Here is a 21,284-nt window from a genome sequence, read left to right as displayed (position 1 = left end):
CTTTTTCCTTTAGGTTCATAATAGTGAGATTTCCTCATTTAGTATTCTGTTTCTTTTTCTTTGATTAAAATCATGCATGAAAAACTAAAACTTTTTCTTGATCTTTTTATGCTCTTCAGCTAATGCTCTAACTTTCTTTCATTTGACCTTCTAGAAGTTGGCAATGCTCATCTTAGTCACTTAAAATCTGACTTCCCTCCCCCCTGTTGTATTTAAACAGCTAAATGGAACACACATTTTCTTAGTTATTAAAGCTAAAATTCTCAGTTCTCATAAAAGAATCAGAGATTTAAAATTGGAAGAGACATTTAGTGATACTTAGTTCAGGGAGTCTTACCTAGGATCTATGAACTTAGTTTAAAAGTAAAAGTTTAAATAACTATAGTTTGGTATAATTGGTTTTCTTTGTAATACTTTGTATTTTATTCTGAGTTTGTCATAGGTGTCAGATTGCCAAAGCAGTCCTTAACTCACCTTATGCCTGGATTCTTGCAGTTGGCTACTGATTGATCTCCCTTCTTCCAAGTCTTTTCCCATTTTAAGTTTGTCTTCCACTCAACCAGCAAAATGATCTTCCAAAAGTTCTGGTCAGATTTTGTCATTCTCTACCATTCTTTTTTAATTAGATTCCAGTGGCTCCCCCTTAACTCCAGGATCAAATATAAAATAATCTTTCTGGCTTTTAAAACTCTATATAACTTGGTTCTTTTTATATTTTTCCAATCTTTATACGCCTTACATACATACATGTTATGTCCCAGTGATGCTGATCCCTATCCCTTGTTGTTCATTTGTACAAGGTACTGTATCTCACCACTCTGCATTTTAATTGATTGCCCCCTATGATTGAAATTCTCTCCTTGTTTCCACCTCTTGGCTTTCCTGAATTCCTTTTTAAGTTTCACCTAAAATTCCACCTTCTGAAAGAAGCCTTTCTCAGTATTCTTTATTGATAGTGCTTTCCCTCTGTGATTATCTTCAATTCATTCTGTTTTTATCTTGTTTCTATATGGTTATTTCTGTGGTGACTTCCCTAATAGTTTATGAGTTCGTTGAGAACAGCTTTTTTTACATTTCTTGCTATCCCCAAGGCTTAGCCTAGTGTCTGGCACATAGTGGATGCTTATTAAATGCTTGATGACTTGCCTACATTTAAATGCTTGATGATTTGCCTACATTTTCCTTCTCAATAGTCTCTATCCCTTTGAAATCCATTGTTCTATTCTATTCCATTTTTCCTCCTCTTCCAAATATTCTGCTTCTTTTTCTAATACTTCTTCCTTTTAAATTGGGCTATCTCCAAAGGCTGCTTCTTCTATCCTTTTCATTTCCTCTCTTCTCTCTTTCCTTTGTCCTCTCTTTCTCCCCTCCCCTTATCTAAGTTTAAAACCACATAATTTGGTCCCATCTTCCCTTTTCTAGTTTTTATTAACTTTGCCCCCCCCCCCCAATCTCTTTCTTCTACAGTCAATCAAACAGGCCTTCTTGTTATTCCTCACACACAGCTTTTCATTTCTTTATCCCTTTTGTACTGCTCTCTATGCCTGAAAGAGGAGTAAGTTCTTATTCTGATAACTCTTCTTTCATGTTCCTGCATGTATCCCCTCTGAGGGACAGAAGTCAGGGATCAGGTCAACTTTGGTAAGCATCAGTGCCACTTCTCCTGCAAGTAAGACTTCCACTTCCTACTGGGCCTGCCTGATCTCCAGCCTTAGACAAGAAGAGAATGGAGACCTTGAAATTTCCTCTGACTATAACCACATGCCTTCCATTTTCTGTTGCCCATGTCCCCTGAAAGAAGGCTCCTAGAGGCCAGGATTTCTACTTCCATCTGCACCAGCCCAAGACAACTTCTACCTCTTGCCTATTTGATCCATTGTGCTAGAAGAGTCTTCTTTCTCCTACTTCATCTATTTGAGGGAAAGGAAAGAATATCATTGGAAAGCACAACTTCTAAGAGGAATGGCATCTGTCATTCAATTATGAACATTTTCATCATACCATAGTGAAAAAGTGAAAAGTAAAAAAAGATAGAGAATAATTCTGCCTTTTCTTTTCTTTAGAGAACTAGTAAGTTATATTTAAGCACAGAATTTCTACCAGTGGGAATAGAAAACTAACAGAGATTTTTGGTGTTGGCTCTTCTCACCTTTCTCTCTTTTGCACTGTCTTTCTTCCCTCTCCTTACTCAGACTTCCATTTTCCAGGTCTTCATGATAGCAAGTAAAAAGGCAAAATGCTCCTGGAAAACACTATGTGGTCATCCTCCAATCATCAGTCATGCTATTGTCTGTCCCTGCTTGTTTCCCTCACCTTTTTCTTGAAGTTTATGACCTTACCCATTCACAGTTTTAAAATTATAGTTTGGGGGAGAATGAATTCAGTTTTTGGACTGGCCAGACTTATCAGAACAGGGGAGGGGGCTTTTGGTAAGAAGGCTGAGAATTGTGAATAAACTTAGCCTCCACTCTTAAGAACCTTAAAATATCAAGAAATGTCCAAACTTAATTAAAAAAAAAAAAAACCTAAAAGAGACTTTCCTTCAAGAACTTGTTCCCCATCCCTTGAGGATTGACCCTGAGAAAATGAACACAAATAAAAATTTAACACAATGGAAAAATCTGGCATTAAAGAATTTCATGATAAAATTCCAAAAGAGAATAATTCATCAATGTTTATCATATTGTTGTTCAGTCTTGTCCAGTACTTTATTCACCCCATATGGAATTTTCTTGGCAAAGATACTGGAGTAGTTTGTCATTTTCCTCTTCAATGGATTAAGGCAAATAAAGATTAAGTGACAGCACATATATTGTATCTAGGATATACTGTAAGCTATTTAACATGTATAGGACTGCTTGCTATCTGGGGGAGGAGGTGAAGGGAGGAAGAGGAAAAATCGGAACAGAAGTGAGTGCAAGGGATAATGTTGTAAAAAATTACCCTGGCATGGGTTCTGTCAATAAAAGTTATTTAAAAATAAAAATATAAATATAAAAAGATTAAGTGACAGGAATTTTCATTTCATATTATACTGAGATATTTCACATTATCTTCTATTTTTTCACTTTTTTGATTTTGTGTTATTGTTTCTTAATGTCTCATGGAGCCATTAGCTTCTACTTCTCTAATTCTAATTTTTAAGGAATTATCTTCTTCAAACTTTTACTGTTTGGCTGATTCTGCTTTTTAAAGAGTTTTCTTCAGTGGATTTTTGTGCCTCTTTTTCTGTTTACATACTCTGTTTTTTTAAGGTGTCATATGCAATATTTTGTTACTGTGATTGTTTTTCCTTTACCAAGGTATTGATTCTTTTTTTTTCCCATGATTTTCTTTCATCACTACTTCTCTTCCCAAATTTTCCTTTAGCTTATTTGACTTTTTAAAATCTTTTTTAAGCTCTATCTGGAGCTCTTTTGAGTCCTGAGACCAATTTACATTTTTCTTTGAGGCTTTGATTGTAAAGTTTTGACTTTGTTGCCTTTTTTTTTTTTTAATTTGTGTTTTTATCTTCTCTATTACTGTAGTAATTTTCTGTGGTCAAGTCTTTAGTTGGTAATGTTGATGTTTGCTCATTTTTCCAGTTTATTTCTTGACTAAATTTATATCAAAGTTGGGTGTACAGAACATTCTTCCCAAACTTCTGATTTTATGTGTATCTTTTCAGAGATAGTTTTGGGGCTCTGTAAATCCAAACTGGTAGGATTAAGATATGTATTTACTGTTATCCTGGCCTTGATAGAGTCTGTGAATGACTAGGAGAACACTTTTTCCCCACAGAACTGTGATTGGCTACAAATTCTAACGTGCTATTGCTTCTCACCTTGCGAGTGGGCTCGGATCCACATTGTGAGTGTACAATGCAACAGAATTCTGTATTCAGTGCCAGCAAAGGGATTGCTGTAATCACTTCTGTACAATTATCTGAAACACTTATAATCTGTGAGCTGAGGTTTCTGGAAACTGCTGTTGCAAATTTAGTTGACCCCAAAGCCTGCTGCTTTCTTGTGTTTTATTCTCACCTCAGTGTCACAGCCTTTTCCTGCCAACCTTTTAAATTGTCTTGGGCTAGAAAATTGTTTCTTCCCCTCCTTTTGTGAATTCTGCCACTGTAGAATTGATTTTATGGCATAATTTAAAGTTGGCGAGGAAAGGAATTTGGAAGAACTCGGGCAAATCTTTTTTTTCTCTGCTCTCTTGGCTCTGCCCCTAAGGAAATTTTTATCAGTCATATCTTTAGCGGTCTGGCACCACTTAGTTACTATACTAGTTACTCAGTACAGTTACACTACACTAGAGACAGATAACTTGTTACTTCTTTTAAAAGTTTAATATGATCAGAATCCATAGAAATGAAAGGTGTTATTTCTATCTGAAATTCTTTAAAGGAAAGTATCTGTTAACATATCTCCCTTCCTTTTATATATCATGACTCCCATTGTTTAATTTCCAGTTTTCATTATTTTTTTTTTCCTTTTAACAACAAACATTTTAACACTATGTGTTTACTTTTGCCTTTTCAATCAGTCCATTTTAAGGAACACTTAGTTATTAGTGATTGGCATAGTTGGAGAATTTTTTAAAATTGTATAATGGTTAATTGAACTTTAGCTTAATTCCTAGGGCAAACAAGTATCCCTTTTAGCAATGCAAATACAAAATATCTTTATGAAACTTATCATAATATAATGGAATGCTATTGTGCTATAAAAAATGATGAGCAGGATGCTCTCAGGAAAACTTGAAAAGACTTCCATGAGCTGATATAAAATGAAATGTATTGTGTACAAAGTAACAGCAGTATTGTAACATGATCTGTGAATGTCATTCTAAGCAATTTAATGATTCAAGACAACTGAAGGCCTTCTAAAAATGTTATCTATCCATTCCCAGAGAAAAAACTGATGTGTTTGAATACAGAATATAGCATACTTCTTTAACTTTCTCTATGTTTCTTTAGGGTTGTTATATTTTTTGTGTGTGTATGTGTGGGGTTTTTTTGGGGGGGAGGAAGGGGGTCTGTTTTTCAAAATAACATGACTAATATGAAAATATTTTGCATCATTACATATGTAAAATTTATATTGAATTGAAAATAAAATCAGTATCAGGATTGGCCAGACTTATCAGAACAGAAGGACTATTACATATGTGTAGTAATGCAAAATATTTCCATAATAGTCATATTGTGAAAGAAAACATAGACCAAAAAGAAAAGAAAAAACCTCAAGAAAAGTAAAGTTTAATAAGAGTACACTTCAATATGCATTCAGACAACATCAGTTCTTAGAATTGGAACTAAAAAATTTTTTAAATGAAAATTTAAAAATATTTTTATATATAATTGAAGAAATACAGAATATTGAATAAAATTTAAAAAATAAAAGAGGCAATATGTCATAGAAAAAAAAGAAAATTAAAGAAAAGTAAATGTTGCTAGAAACATGTATTGTTAATCAAAACAAATTTCCTCATACATCACATTTTCAAAAATATATCTCTCTCAGAAACTTGTCATAGTTCATTGATGAATTGTCTTGTTAGATTTTGATTATATATATTTAGAAGTAATTATATTTTTGTAGAAATACTATATTTTCCTGAACATATATTTTCAGTTTAATAATTAAAGAATCAGTATTCTTTGAAAATGATCTTTATGAAAATATGAAACTAAAATTATTTCTGAATTGAATTAAGCAAAATAAATCTAGGTGATAAAATAAATTTGAAGAAAGGATTTTTAAAGTTGTTAGCAACTTTAGAATGTGATAAAAAATATCAACAGGTAATGTCTTTCAAATAAAGCTTTTGATTAGAAATCAAATAAGCTAGAAGTGACATTTAAAAAAAAATTAATACATTTAGGGAACATTTATAATAGGAATCTAGATGGACAGTAATATAAGCCTCTAATTTCCCTTTAGCAGAAATGACTGATTCAATTTTTCTAGATTGAAGACTTTACAAAAGTTTTTTTTGAAACAGGCTATTTTAAACAAAGTAAAGAGCACTGAACTTGAAATCAGGGTCGGATTAAAATCTCACATCAACTTTGTGACCATTGGCTAGTCATCTAATCCTTTTTGGATTTCAGTTTTCTTCATCTATAAAATCAAGTCATTCTGTTTTTTCTTCCTCACACAGAGTAATTGTGAGGAAGCACTTTAGTCTACATTGTTACTGTAACACCTTGATTTTCATTGACTTTAACTAACCTAGGTAAAAATCTTTAAGAGTGGCTTCTGGTTTGTATACGTTTTGTTCTTAAACTTTGTTTCTTTTATAACTTCTTAGTTTTCTTTCCATCTCTTCTGAGGAACTGTGATTTACTAGTATCTTAGTCTTTCAGCCACGGAAGTACTAGTTGAGAGTATTTCTTTACTTGACAGCCTTGTATTTTCTATTTCCAGTATAATTGATGTTAGTTTCATTGTCCTATATTGTGCTTTCCATGGGTAAAACTGTTCTTTCCTTTCTCAGATCTATCAGAGTAATTATAGTTTATACCTCTCCTATTCATTTATTTCATTCTAATTTTTATTATATAGTACCCTTCCCCCAGTTGGATTTTTAACTATTTAGAGGCAAGAGTTGCATCCTTTAAATATATATATATATATATATATATATATATATATATATATATATATATATATATATATATATGCTGCCTTGCAAATGGCTGCTTAATAGATATTGGTTGAATTTAAATGCCCATTTTAAACTTTACACTTCTCTTTGGAAATCTACTTCACATCAATGCCAGCTTTTACTGTGACAGTTAAAGAAGTTTTGTGATTTAGGTCCACAATATAGCACATTAACTAACTAAAATATTGCTATACTGAAACCTTTAAGCAGTTAATTGATTCTTAAGTAATAAAATACTTTGATGAATTTAAAAATTATAGCTGGGAGTTATCCAGAACCTATTTCATATATGTATGCATGAAGGTTATCTTTCCAAATCAGTTATGACTTTAATTAAATGTAGGAAGTACGGTACATAGAAATATACTCCGAAAATCTGTTGTCATATGGACAGCTTGATACAAAATTAATTCATTTTGAATGGTCTGTTATATCTGTGTTAATATTTATTTTAGATTGTTGTGTAATCTTTAATTTCCCTCTCAAAGAATCCTTGTATGACTGTTTTAAATCCATTATAAAATGCTCTTCATTGATATGGAGAGCAGAAAGGAGGAAAGAGATTTTAACTGACCTAAATTTTTAGCCTGAAATGCAGAAACCTTAGTAAACATTAAGACATAGATGATGCAATGACATTGTTCATTAAGAACACCAAGAAGTTGTTGAAGGAGGAGTTAAGTCTTCATTAAAATGAGAAAAAATATATTTCATTTAGGGTTGTATAAGTCATTTGGAAAAGGAGGAAAGAAACAATCCTCTCATTTTTCAGTTTGGGACTTTAAGTAAAACTGTTTATGCCAAGAGATTAAGAGGATATCAACAAAGTACTTATATATACTTTAAATACATTATGCTATGTGTTTTATATTCCATATTAGGCATAAATAACCTTAATAAAATTTAATAGTTTATGGAAGTATCTTTAGAGACAAAGCAAAACAGACAATCCCAAAATCTTTCTGGTAGTTCTATAAATTGAATTCCTATTTCCAGAGAGCATTATTAGATCATTGTTAGGGAAGGCAATGTGATATAATGGAAAGAACATTGATAAGCCAAGAAGACATATATCAGACTTTGGGACTGACTGTGTCTTGGAACAAGTTATTTTTCCTGTTTTTTTTTTTTTTTTTTTTTAGTTTTCTGCTTTATAAAATGAGTTTTTAAAAGTGGGATACTTCTAAAGTCCCTTCTCAGTTCTAAATCTGTTTATCTTGAATGAGTTTAGGATATATGAAACCTGGCCTTGCGCTGAGAATATCACATTAATTGAAAGTTTTTCCATCTCATAAAGTGATAAAATTTCTTTTGAAACCTGTTCTCCCATTTCTCCCACCCTTTATCCATGTTGCTCTCATCTATTTATCTCATTTTCATCTCTAAACTGTTCTTTACCATTATCTTTGAGGATTTCATTATACATTTTGACAATCTCTGTAATCTCAAGACCACATAATTCTTCAAATTGTTCAGTTATCTCCTTTTTCATTTCATTTCAACCATCTAACCAAGTTGGTCTTGCATAGAATCATTACTATCTTACAGTTCAAAATCCTGAATTTTAGAAATCTACTCACTAACCCTGGATCTTAAAGTTAATTTCTAAAATAGAAATAGATGAGAACAACAAAAATGAATGCTTCTGAGATTCATTTATAAAAGTTAATAAAATCTGGGAAGGGAAGGAAAAGTACAGACATGAGTATTTTTGATTGTTAAGTTTACTCTTGAGGAATCCATAAAAAGTGAAAAGGAGAAACATAGGCTCCTATTACCTGTCCATACCCCAGAACTGGCAAAAACTGCTTTGCGATCAGACAAGGTATAAGCCAAATATCAAAGGTAACATTAACTATTGTACTCCTCTGTTCTGTGATCTAGCAAAGATGCTCATTAAAATTATCCATCATGAACAAGTGCTTTGGTGAGTACTAGCAAAAGAAATATACATTAGAGATTATTTAGGCTAACATTTTACTGCTCTTTTTACAAATGAGAAAAATAAGACCAATTGAGGTACTTCTTGGCATAATAAAACTTAAGCATACATATATTTATAAATTGTGATATTAATATCTTTTATGTACATTTTTTTTTCAAAATACATGCATCTATATTATCACATTTAGTCATTATGAAAACATTTTGAGATGAGCAGAGCATGTATTATTTCTATTGAAATTTCCATTGGGGAAATGGGCTTCCATTTATCTTCCTTAGTTCATGCCTTTAAACAGAAGTTCTAAGACTGGAATCTTTTAACATGCTGCACTTACAGTACATTGGCTGCACTTGCGATAGCATTGGTGGTAGCAGAGACTCCATTCAAGGGTGTTGACAAGTACTAAAAAGCCATTACATAAATTGATCTGCAAAATGGACCTGTGACTTGAAAGCCCCAAGATAGCATCCTGTCTTCAAGGTTTTTCTTTAAATAAGTATCAGAATACTATAACAACAAAGTAGGTATTCAAGGCCACTAGACTTTAAGCAAAATCTGAGTAGTTTGTCTTTGGTGCTGTTTTCATCTTTCTGTCACTCACATTGCTCCCAAACGGAGTCTTTTTACCTTGCTTCTGATTTTCTAGTTCATTTTCTAGCTTGTTTTAGTATTAACTCAGTGGTGTGGTATATGTTGGGTAGCAAAGATAAAATTCTTAGTAAAATTTAAAATATAATAAAAAACAAATGATAATAAATCTTAGGTCTTCCTTTTCATACAGCCAGACCTCGGTTTTCTATATCTATATATTCTATATTAGGTTTCTATATTATTATCTTAGAACTTAGTTTGAATTTGATCTTCATAATAGCCTTTGAGGAATATACTGCAAGCATAATTATTTCCATTTTATAAATGTGAAAAATCAAAGTTCAAAAAAGTTAACTAATTTGCCAGAAGTCACCTGTAACAGAAGTTGGTTTAGGATCAGAACTTTGCATCTGTGAAACCACTATACTTTTTATCAAATTTAGAAGCTTGTCCTTTTTTCTTTTTTTTTTTTTTAATACAACAAAAGCTTTTCATTTTCAAAATACACGCAAAGATAGTTTTCAACATTCATTCCTGCAAAACCTTGTGTTTCAAATTTTTCTCCCTTCCCTAGACAGCAAACAATATGGTAAACATGTGCATTTCTTCTATACATATTTACATATTTATCATGTAGCATAAGAAAAATCGGAACAAAAAGAGAAAAAAATGAAAAAGAAAAAATCAAGCAAACAACAAAAAAAGTGAAACTACTGTTGTGATCTGTATTCAGTCCCCATACTCTTCTTTCTGAATGCAGATGACTCTCTCCATCACAAGTCTATTGAAATTGACCTGAATCATGTCATTGTTGAAAAGAGCCACTTCCGTCAAAGTTGATCATCATATTATCTTCTTGTTACTGTGTAAATTTTTTTTTAGTTCTAGTCACTTCACTTAGCATCAATTCATGTGAGTCTCTCCAGGTCTTTCTGAAATTGTCCTTTCTCAGATTTTAGTAGGAAGAAGAAAGCTGTAAGAGAACTTAATGAATCTAAATTAAATCATTTGAAACTTTGACTTTCCAAAACTTTTTGTATCTGGCAATTTTTTTATTTCTAGTAGTAAAATGATTTTTTTGAAAAGAAATATGTAGAATCCTACCCAAAACACCTTTAATGGTTATGTAAATATAATTATAAAATATTCTTAAAGAATTACTCAATTAGGATATTTGTTAGTCATGGTGAACCATAATTGATTAAATAGGTAGCTAGATTTTGCCCAATTCTTACATTATGTGCCAAAAAAAAGTTTAATATGAATAGGCAGCATAAATACAAAAGTTTAAATCATTTTTTAAAAAGACAAGAACCATATTAGGTACCTATTTTAGCTATTGATTGGGCGGAGGGGAGGGAAGGGACACTTAGCCATAGAAGGAATAGAAGTCATGAAGGATGATGCCTTGTGTTATATTGGGAAAAAATTATATTTGTGGGAATGTAATTGAAAAAGACTAAAGAAATTAATTTAAAATGATTTGAAGGTGAAAAGAAAAAAGTTCTCCATGAAAATAGAAATACTCAACAATTAGCTTAATGACATATTTTGATTCAAGGTTTGCTTGGTAAAGTAATCTATTCATAGTTAAACATAAAATAAATAAATATTTAGTTATAATGTACTAGTTTTGTTAAAAGAATACATGTAAAGTATTAAATTTAAAGTGTTATTTTTTGAAATATTATACAAGATAGTATAATTCCACTTGAGAGACATTATGATATATTGGGGAAAAAAACTGAATTTTAGGTCAAAAGAATTTGGAATTGAATACTAATCAGTCTGATACTTTATATCTATATGACCTTGGATATGGTACTTTACTCTTTAGGCTTTTTAGTGCCTTATCTGAAGAATGAAGATTAATTTCATGTTGCCATCAAGCACTAAATCCTATTAATTAAATATCTGCCCTTTGTAGAATTATGTATTTTCCACATTTTAAAATGTTCATTATACTTTTTTTTTTTTTTGGCTGAGGTAATTGGAGTGAAATGACTTGCCCAAGGTCACACAGCTATGAAGTATGTCTGAGGTCAGATTTGAACTTAGGTCCTCCTAACTTCAGGGCTAGTGCTCTATTCTGCATCAACTAGCTGCCCTATTCATTATATTTTTAAATTGAATTTTCATTTGCACTTACTATATTAATCTATCCTCTACAAATAAGGTTCTAATTATACTCACTGTAGCACCAGTAAATTTAATTGTACAATTTACAATTTTTCCCTTTTTAAGATATTGTTTGTTTCTCAGATAAGTCAGATAAATATGATTCACGGGATGTGGAAAAACTACAACAAGATGATACTTGGGTTGAAAGTTTTTTGTGTTGGCGACATGATGTGGTAGATGAAACACTGAAGATGATTGATGAAAGTTTTCAGTGGAGGAAAGAATTTGCTGTCAATGGTAAGCTTACTCAAGTGTAACTATTTTTATATTTATTTAGCATATTTGCAAATTTTTTTTATGTTTGTTGTAGAATATAGACTATAGTTTTCATTTGAGCCTGGGGAAATTTCATGTAAGATGGCTTAGTGGTACCGAGAATAATAAATAGTCTACAAGGAAGCAGTAAAAACATGATTAAGATAGTTAAAAAAGAAAAAATATAGTTTATTAAGATAGTTAAAAAAGAAAAAATATAGAAAAAATATCCAAGATAGTACATGAATGGATAGGTATAATTTTTTTTAAACTCCAATTTTTAAATAGATAATTTTAATAAATAATTTAATAGATAATTTAAATAGATATTATACCTATCCATTCATGTACTATCTTGGATCAAGAGGAAACTACTTATTAAACAGGAAGCAAATCTATAATGGATTGAAGAACTGAGATAACTTATGATACCAGACATAGATGGGGGTGAGAAAATGATGAGGGAAGCAATCTAACAAGTGAAAAAACTTCCCATTTCCTAAGAATCTATAAAATTTTTTGTTTTGTGTTACTATATTATCTAAATAAAACACATTTCACATATGAATGAAAAGATGGATTCCAATTCAATCTGCAGCAAATATAACAGATAACTATAATTTTATTTTATGACTGCTTCTTAATGCCTGATAATTTCTTTTAAAAAAAGCTTTCAAATGCTTCATTTTTTTTAGAGGACTAACTCATCATACCAGATGAGTTTGTCATACTTTGTCAGCACAACACAAAATTAAGTGGTGGAAATATAGGACTGCCAACAAAAGGTAGGGTAGAGGAGCAGATGAAATAACCCTAGCACTAGGGGCAGAAGGGAAGAATATTGAATAGAATAAACCTTTGATTTTAAAGTGTGAAGGATTTTATATGTTTTGCTAAGACCTGTTTTATAAAATATGAGACTCACTTGAAAAATTTTAAGAAGGTACTTTGACACATAAAGTACTATATCTTAGTAGGGGAAATAGTGGTTTTCTTCAGTTGCTATAAGAAATACTCTGGCTGCTCTTGTTTTTGCTTTTCATGATTTAAAGGTCAAAATTATCATCCCATTTCATGAAATAGCACGATACCATATACTTAACCTCAGTATAAAAGATTAGAGGAGAAATGGAAGGAAGTGCGTTTTAAAATTATGGCTTAGGAAGAATTCTTAGCCAAACAAAGGCTAGATAGGGGTTATCATAAAAGAGAGATAAACTATCTTAGCTACATAAAATTTAAAAGCTTTTACAGGAACAAAATCACTCAGCAAGAATAAGAAGAGTGGTCCTGTGGGGCAAATGTCTTTAAAGTAAATATCTCAGATCAATCTGTGAATAACTTATATGAAAGATTGTTCCAAAAAACTAATAAGAAATGCAAATCAAAACAACTTATTTTGCCTCACCTAGTAAATTGATGAGCTAAGAAATGGCCACAAATGGATTAATTGAATTTTGTCCACACTTACATTGCAGCTATCTGAAGTAAGTGTAGCATTTAGATTGTTATTTTTTGAACAGTTTAGCCTGAAGGGACAAAGAAATCCATCTTTCATCTTATCAGATTCTTCCCTCCTATAGACATTTCATGAAAGCCATCCATAGTGTGTCCACATTACATGATAAAAGCCTTTCTTTAGGTAATTTAATATTATTTGTTAAATATACTAGTGTAGCACATGACCTATCCTCTTATCTTTTATTACAATAGCTCACCTCTTTTTCTAGTGATATGTCTCTGAAATTGTTTTTTCTGCTACTTAATTACATACAAGTTGTCATTGCTGATATCCTGAAAACTATGCAAGTCTACATAGGCATTTCCATCATCTTTAAGTAATTAAAAGAGTTTATAGTCCAGGTATAAATTTGTGATTTTTTTTTTTATCTTTGCAAATTTGAAAGAATGAAGAAAGCATTTATTAAGCATTTACTATGTATAAAGCACTGTAAATTTGAAAAAGATTACTGATTATTCAAGATGCTTTGTAAAATCATCTCTGTCTTCTAAGTTTTCCATTTTCTTTAGGCCACTAAAGTACAATCCCTGATATTTTTAAATATTTTAATTATTAGACCTGAATGAATCTACTCTTCCCAAATGGCTATTTGAGGTTGGTGCTGTATATCTACATGGGTATGACAAAGAAGGCAACAAATTGTGTAAGTATATGTGAGTTTCAGTCTCACTTTTTTGGCTTTTAAACAATCAAAAAATTTGGTAACTACACATCACATTGTTGATGCACTTTCTGAAGTTTGCCGAACACTAAAAACTTTTTATCTTTTTTTTCTTAAATGAACTATTACCTACCATGTTGCCTTTGTCTTTGTAATTGAATTTTACATCTGTCTTTATTAAAGACAATCTATTTTTTGCATTTCAGTTGTGAATTGTATCTGTCACCTAACAGGTTAACTATTCTTCCTAGTACTTTGCTTTTATTAAGTTGGTTCCCAATAAAAGTTTTTCTGAAAAATAAAATCTGAGGATATATATTTTATTATTCAGTGATTTCGTGTTTGTTTTTAAGAATCTGTGGCAAACACAGTGTTGGGGGAGATTGAAGCTGGACTTCAATAGAACATTTTTTAGAAAAACTATTGAAATGAAAACTTTTGTTAAAATGCTATTATCAGTGGAAAAGAAGTATGTATCTATATGTGTTATAAACATTTAGCAAAGTAATGAAACAGAATTATCTGGTTTTTTAATGTTCTGAAGCAGTTAATATTAATTTATTAATATATATCATATATTACTTGTACGAATTTTACATATTAATTTTCCATAGCAAAATTGAGTTTACCATTTAGTACATTTCAGTTGACTTTTTCTTTGTTTTTTACAGTGTTTTATAATATACTACCTTCACTAGAAAAAAATAATATTCTTCATCTCTGGAAAACTGAAGTAAAAAGCAATATTAATTAAATTAAATTAAAAACTATTGACATTAATCATTACCCTTTTTGCATTTGGAAAATTATAATGTTTCTACACATTTTTTCTACTTTTTCTTCGGGTTCAAGTCTGGTTCAGAGTGAAGTTTCATACGAAAGACAATAAAACTATTTTGGACAAAAAGAAGCTTGTAGCCTTCTGGCTAGAACGTTATGCCAAAAGAGAAAATGGAAAACCCTTAACAGTGATGTTTGATATGTCAGAAACTGGACTGAGTAACATAGTGAGTATTTTAATTAACATAATTTTAATTTTCTAGGATAATTGAGCTATTTCATGATATTGAAGAATTTTCTTATTTACTGATAAACAACAATGATACAGTGATGTTTATGGCTATAAAAGAAAGCTTTCCTTTACTTTTCCCCTCCATAATAGTTGTGATATAGTACTGAGTTGATTTACCTTAAGCTATGATTTCTCAAAAATTATGATTGCATAATATTATAGATATTATAATAAAAACAAATCATAAATTTATACCTAAATAAATTAATTCAGACCTTATTATATTGTTTCATTGTGTCAAAATGGAAGACTTCATAAGAAAGCTTACCATATAAGATCAAAAGATTTATTTTCTTCCCCAAAACATAGGGAATTTCTAATACAAAATAGATTTGTTTTAAATTTTCTTGCTTGGCTAAACTAATGAGTAAATACCTGTCTACTAGTAGTAATGATATTTAACTAATCAACATGGTAGATAGAGATATGGTTCAGAAAAAAAAATATGAAGGCTTTTTATATCAAGGGATAGGATCTTTGCTTGTGATATAAATTTAAGTTTTTCCAGGTAAATTTCAATAGTGGTAAATTGCCACACTCTCTTTAATTATTTGACAGGATTTCTGCCCAAACTCTTTTGGTTTGGCTCTGGCTTGTGAGCTTTTCTTAGGTCCTGGTGCTTATTTATTTAATGTATAAAACCAATCTGAGTATAAATCTCAGATTTAATCTTGTGTTGCCTTACAGCCAAAATTTACAGATATCTTATATCCCCTAAAGGCAGTTGAGATCAACTGCCATATTTTGGGATTTTTTTTTTTTTTTTAATGTTAAAGGAATTTTAAGATAGTCTTCTTTGAAAGTTTCCTATGTGGTATTTCCTTATCCATCTAGGTTGGTCATCCTAGATTTAGCATAAGATAAATGTCTTATCAAAATTAAATTCTATGAATAGATTTACATCAGCATTGGTGTCAGTTTGGGAGAGGTTAAATAAATATTCCTTTTAATCTGTAGTTTTATGGTGCCTGAAGACATTATTGTGCATCTGCTTATTTTATGCTTTAAATCTTTCATCCTGAAACCAGGTTTAAGAAAAATGTCATTGTTTTATACCTAATCTCTGAAGAAGGAAGGATAAGAATTAGGTTTTATTAACTGGCAGTAGTATCTTTTATCAGTCAATCTTCCTCTGTATTGTATTCTTTTAAAGTTATGTTATCTTGAGAAAAGTATTAATAATTTAAGACTTTTCAACTCCTTTTATACCATTTGAGGGTCATATAAACACAGAACAGTAGAAAGGTTGTTATTGTACTTTTTATCTTTTGATAGAATATAGAAGATTGCATAAATGCAGTTTAAAAGTCAGACTTTTTAAGTGTCTTATCATTGCATTCTCTGGAATTTTTCTACAATGCCAATAAACACTGTTATGATCCTTCAGCTAGTAAAATATTCTACCTTTAGTATTTTAAGAGTTTTAAGTATTATATTACATTTAATACATTTTGTGAGATTTTAGGATATACCAAGTTTCAGAGTTAGATTTGCTCATTTTAATATTCTCAAGATAAAACATACTACTTTTCCTCATAATTAATGCCAAAGATGTGGTCTTAACCGTCACATCAGATCTCAGTCGAAGAAAATATCACGTTAACCCACTTTTAGTCACATGTCTTTTACATTTAATGGAATGGAAGTCTTAAAGGTTAGATTGGGATTTTCTTTTCAATATGTAGTGTAAAGTAAACTTTCATGTACCACATTATTTTGTTTTGGTACACAAATATAAACTTGATAAGTTTGTAATGGATGTATTGATTCCCATTTTTTCACACTTAGAAGATATAGGCAAGATAGCTAATAGTTATTTCAGGAACTTTAGTGGGTTTTTTTTTTTTTTATTATAGTTATAGTAAAATTCAAGGCAGTAATACTTTGACCTACAGGTCAAATTGAGATGATTTTCTGAGGGAATCTGTTTTTAATCTAAATTCTTTATATGGTGTATTCTAGTTAAAAGAAATAAGAAAATTTTTATTTTACAAAAATAATAGTGTATGTGCTACCGTTACATAATAAAAATGGCACTATTAATCTAGGATTTATTTTCTTGTTTTTCTTTCATATTCCATAATTATATATCACTCACAGTCACAGTGTAATTTGAGACAGGCAGAACTCCTGGAGAATGGACATATAGATGACAAAATAGATCAGACTAGCGTAGTCACAACCTTTCTTTTATAGTTGAAAAAACTCAGGTAACGTGTTCAAGATGGCGCAACCTCCTGTGTGTTTTACCAAGATTGACACGACAATCAGACTTCCTTTTTATACAGTATAATTTAAGAGCTTAAAGTTTATAGCACACACTTTACATAGAGTATCTAATAACAGTTTTGTGAGGTAGATATGAATAAGTTATTACCCATATTTTACAGATGAGGAAATGGGTTCTGAGAGGTTAGGTGGGATTTGTGTTCAAACACCAACTCACTTCTGAAATGTGTAATGACATCTCAGAATTATTTTTTTCTCAAGTATGATCAGCACATCCACTTTCTTCTGACAGATTACATTTAAATTATATAGTGTAGAAATCTTCATTTATTAAATGTAATCTTTATTCTAGGACATGGATATTGTTCGGTTCATCATCAACTGCTTTAAGGTTTATTATCCTAAATACCTCAGTAAGTAACTGGTTTCTTTTTATAGATTTCAAATACTTTTTCTGTGGAAGATGTTTTGCCTTGTAAGAAGAGTTTAACCTATGGAATTTTTATTTTTGTAATGAAATATTTTATTTTAATGTAAATATTTTAATGAAATATTTATTTAGTAATATTTTTATATTCCTAAAATCTGCCACCAGCACTTTTGCAGATTTTAAAACAAAACAATTCTTAAATTTTATTCTTTATAAAAATAAATCTACATTTATATACATACATACACACATATATAATAAATATATACACCACATGTATATATCTGCATGTTTTACAAAGTATATCTACCCATGTATGTGTACATAATTATCATAGTTAACTATCTTTAAATTAATTCATTTCAAATAATGTTACAGTGCTGGTGTTTTGTTTTTACATTGAAGAAAGAATAGATAGTATTTCACAAAATTTCAGTAAACCCCTAGTCACAAAATATCACCAAAAAATGCTTGATCATAGGATCTAGTATACAGAAGTCATATTTTTTAGACTTTAATTAATTCTCTAAAAGAAATAAAATCTTTAGCAACTTAGGTGTTTTTGTTCTATTTATTGCATATGTCATTTCAGCAACTGAATGCTAACATTTTTAAGTTAAAAAGAAAAGCCTTTTTAAAAAGGACAGTTGGGAAAAGGCAAGATCAAGAAATTAGTTAAAAACTTAACCACCTAAATCCTTGTATAATACCATATTTTAAAACAATTTACAAGGTATTTGCACCTTTAGTTGATTTATATGCTTAGAACATAATTGTAAAATCTTAAAATTGAGATTTAAATTTATCTGATTTAACTACAGTGAGCTGTCTGCAAAATATTTGCTCTTTATTTGTAATATATGTATATACTTCAGGAACTCTGCATGCTTGGAAGAATGATGGTCCATTTTTATTCATCTGAATTCTAAGAGTAGAATTTATAACAAATTCCTTTGTATTTTCTGGCTCTTTCTCACAATTACAAGTGTCTGCTTAATATCTTCATCTCTATATGAAACTCATATTTTTGTGTTTGGAAGTATGGATTTCATTATGTTAAAAGTATAAATTATGGGGCAGCTAGGTGGCGCAGTAGATAAAGCAACAGCACACATTTAGCGTCAAATGTGATCACATGATCTCAGAAACTTAACACTGTCTAGCTGTGTGACCCTGGGTAAGTCACTTAACCCCAATTGCCTCAGCCAAAAAAAAAAAAAATGTGTGTGTGTGTACACACACACACACATATATCATAAAATAAATATCAATTATTTTTGTTTGAACATATTTTAAAATAACCATTAAAAAGTCTTCTTTTTCCTTGCCCCCTCTCCCTCTCTAATCTTCTTTATGCCTCTTTTAAAACACACTGTCCTCCTCTCTCCTCCCCCATTTACTGATTTATCAGTAGTTGGCATTAGTCTGCTAACTACTCAATGCTTTCTTACATTTCTTCATGCTTAGAAGACAGCAGCACCAGTAGAAGAACTGAAGGTTGATAAGAGTTGCCAGGAGACAGCACTAGAATCATATCATTATGACAAGTTGGTTTGCCAATATTGTTGGCACTATATAATCTGTACTATACATTTCACTAGTAATAGGCCATCCAGTTTGCAAGTTTCCCAGTTTTAGTTTTAGCTTCTTGACCAATTATTTTTAGGATTGATGTAAATAGATAATTTGTATTACTATAGATGTATTAAGCTTTATTAAATTCATTCATTCTTTTATCTTTCAGCAAAAATTGTAGTCTTTGATATGCCATGGATAATGAATGGTGAGTTTATTTTACTTGAGAATTTCCATACAGCACAAAATACCCTTTACCATTCCATGGTAAAGTCTCTTTGTTTTCTCTTTATCCATATGTATGGTGTTAATAAGTTTTATGAACTTCCTTAGAATGTAAAGCCCTATAGAATATTGAAGTCCCTGGACTATCTGTCTAGACTTCAGAGGTAGTCTTAGAAGCCTCTGCCTGCAAACATCAAGAGATTTATCAGGGAAGCATAGGCCTTTGTAAAGTGGCAGAAAAATTATTTCTCTTTTAAAGGCCATTCATTCTCAAATTGTAAAAATTCTTGCTCTCTACCAAAGTTCTTTAGGACCAGAATATTTAGAATAGACTTTTAAAAAGACTAATTTAAAAAGTCTATGAAACTCTCTTGACAATTGCACATCATGTTTTCTAACTTTAGGTAACAGATTTTAAAGATATGAGACCTTAGATATCATTTAGTCTAATAATTTCGTTTCCCTAGTGAGTGTAGCATAAGACATAAATGACTTGCTTAGTCACACAAGTGCTAAGTAATAGAGCTGGGATTTGTGTCCTTTGCTACTCCAAATGTTCTTTCTATCATGGCATGAAAAAATTTTAGAATGACTGTCTTTATCTTTGTATGTAAAAATAAATGTTAGTGTTCTGTTATAGTAGTCAGTGGGCATAATATAAAGTTTAGGCATTAATACATATACAAACATATGATACACATGCTTATACATAATTTTACATCTATAATCTAGAGAAAAAAAATCATAAAGTACATTTAACCAATGTATAAAATGTTGCCATTTTTCCTTCACTTCAGATTTGTAAAATTAACAGAAATGTTCCCCTAAGACTTGTTAAAACTATTATGGAATGATGGTTGTAGGTTGGTTCAATTCAGCAAGCATTTATGAACTGTCTGTATACATACCACTGTGCTAGGTCCAGAATGACAAAGACAAAAACAACACTCTTGCTGCCCTCAAGCTTACATCATGTTATGGGAATAAAACACATATCCAAGCTTAGTGTAAGAAAAAATGAGATTGTGGGTAGCTAGATATATAATGAATAGAGCACTGACCTTGTAGTCAGGAGGACCCGAGTTCAAATACAGTCTCAGACACTTAAAACTTCCTAGTTGTGTGACCCTGGGCAAGTCACTTAACCCCAATTCTTCACAAAAAAAAAACAAAACAACAACAAAAAAAGGAAAAACAAGACAAAATGAGATTAGAAATGGGATGATCTTGGAAAGCTTCCTTTACTTTTCCTGTTATCTTCAAAACATTGTAGAAAACACTGTAGGTTAACAAATCCATGAAACTTGAAGGAAGACAGTTTTTGAAAAGGGGGAGGGAAGAGGGAATGCATTCCAACATGAGGAACATCTTATGTACACAGAGGTAAAAGAATAGAATGTTGAAGTTAGCTTGTTCAGTTCATGAACTAGTATGACTGTTGGTGAGTCTGAATTAGTCCAGCCATTTTGAAAAGTAATTTGTAATAACAATATGCTTTAAAAAGTGGTGACAAAAATTTCCATATACTTTGACCTCTTAGCGGTTTATACCAAGCTGTGAGATCTCTCAAAGAAGTAAACACATATCAACTTGGAATTCCTGATAGTTATATTCTGAGTTACATCTTTTCACTTGCTTTCTTCAACCATTCTGGTTCAACCCACCTTACTTTAAAAATTTATAGGATATTAAATAACATATATGTAAAATATATTTAAACCTTATAAATTATACATTTTATTAGCATGTGTATATTATATATTTGTCATCCCATTCTAGTACATCTTACTTAAGAAATATATTTTAAGATACAATATACATTAAAATAGGTTTTAAAACTATATGATGTTTATCTGTAATAAACTATTTTGAATACATAATATTTAAATATATTTGAAATATTGAAAATATATTGAGAAAGACAAAGTGAACTACAATGAGTTA

General features: G+C 30.6%; 1 protein-coding gene across 4 annotated transcripts in view; it reads left to right on the top strand.

Moving 5' to 3' along the window:
* The window catches only part of MOSPD2 (motile sperm domain containing 2), a 40,591-nt gene that overhangs the window by 8,643 nt on the left and 10,664 nt on the right, over window positions 1–21,284 (top strand). For all 4 annotated transcript variants that reach the window (XM_051984491.1, XM_051984492.1, XM_051984493.1 and 1 more), the window contains exons 3-7: window positions 11,453–11,608; window positions 13,705–13,791; window positions 14,662–14,816; window positions 17,463–17,523; window positions 19,285–19,323. In XM_051984491.1, the coding sequence (XP_051840451.1) occupies window positions 11,453–11,608; window positions 13,705–13,791; window positions 14,662–14,816; window positions 17,463–17,523; window positions 19,285–19,323 (498 nt within the window). The remainder of the gene's footprint in view (window positions 1–11,452; window positions 11,609–13,704; window positions 13,792–14,661; window positions 14,817–17,462; window positions 17,524–19,284; window positions 19,324–21,284) is intronic.

This window comes from Antechinus flavipes, chromosome 3, assembly GCF_016432865.1.
Source record: "Antechinus flavipes isolate AdamAnt ecotype Samford, QLD, Australia chromosome 3, AdamAnt_v2, whole genome shotgun sequence".
NCBI lineage: Eukaryota > Metazoa > Chordata > Mammalia > Dasyuromorphia > Dasyuridae > Antechinus > Antechinus flavipes.
This window is presented reverse-complemented; position numbering and strand designations above follow the sequence as displayed.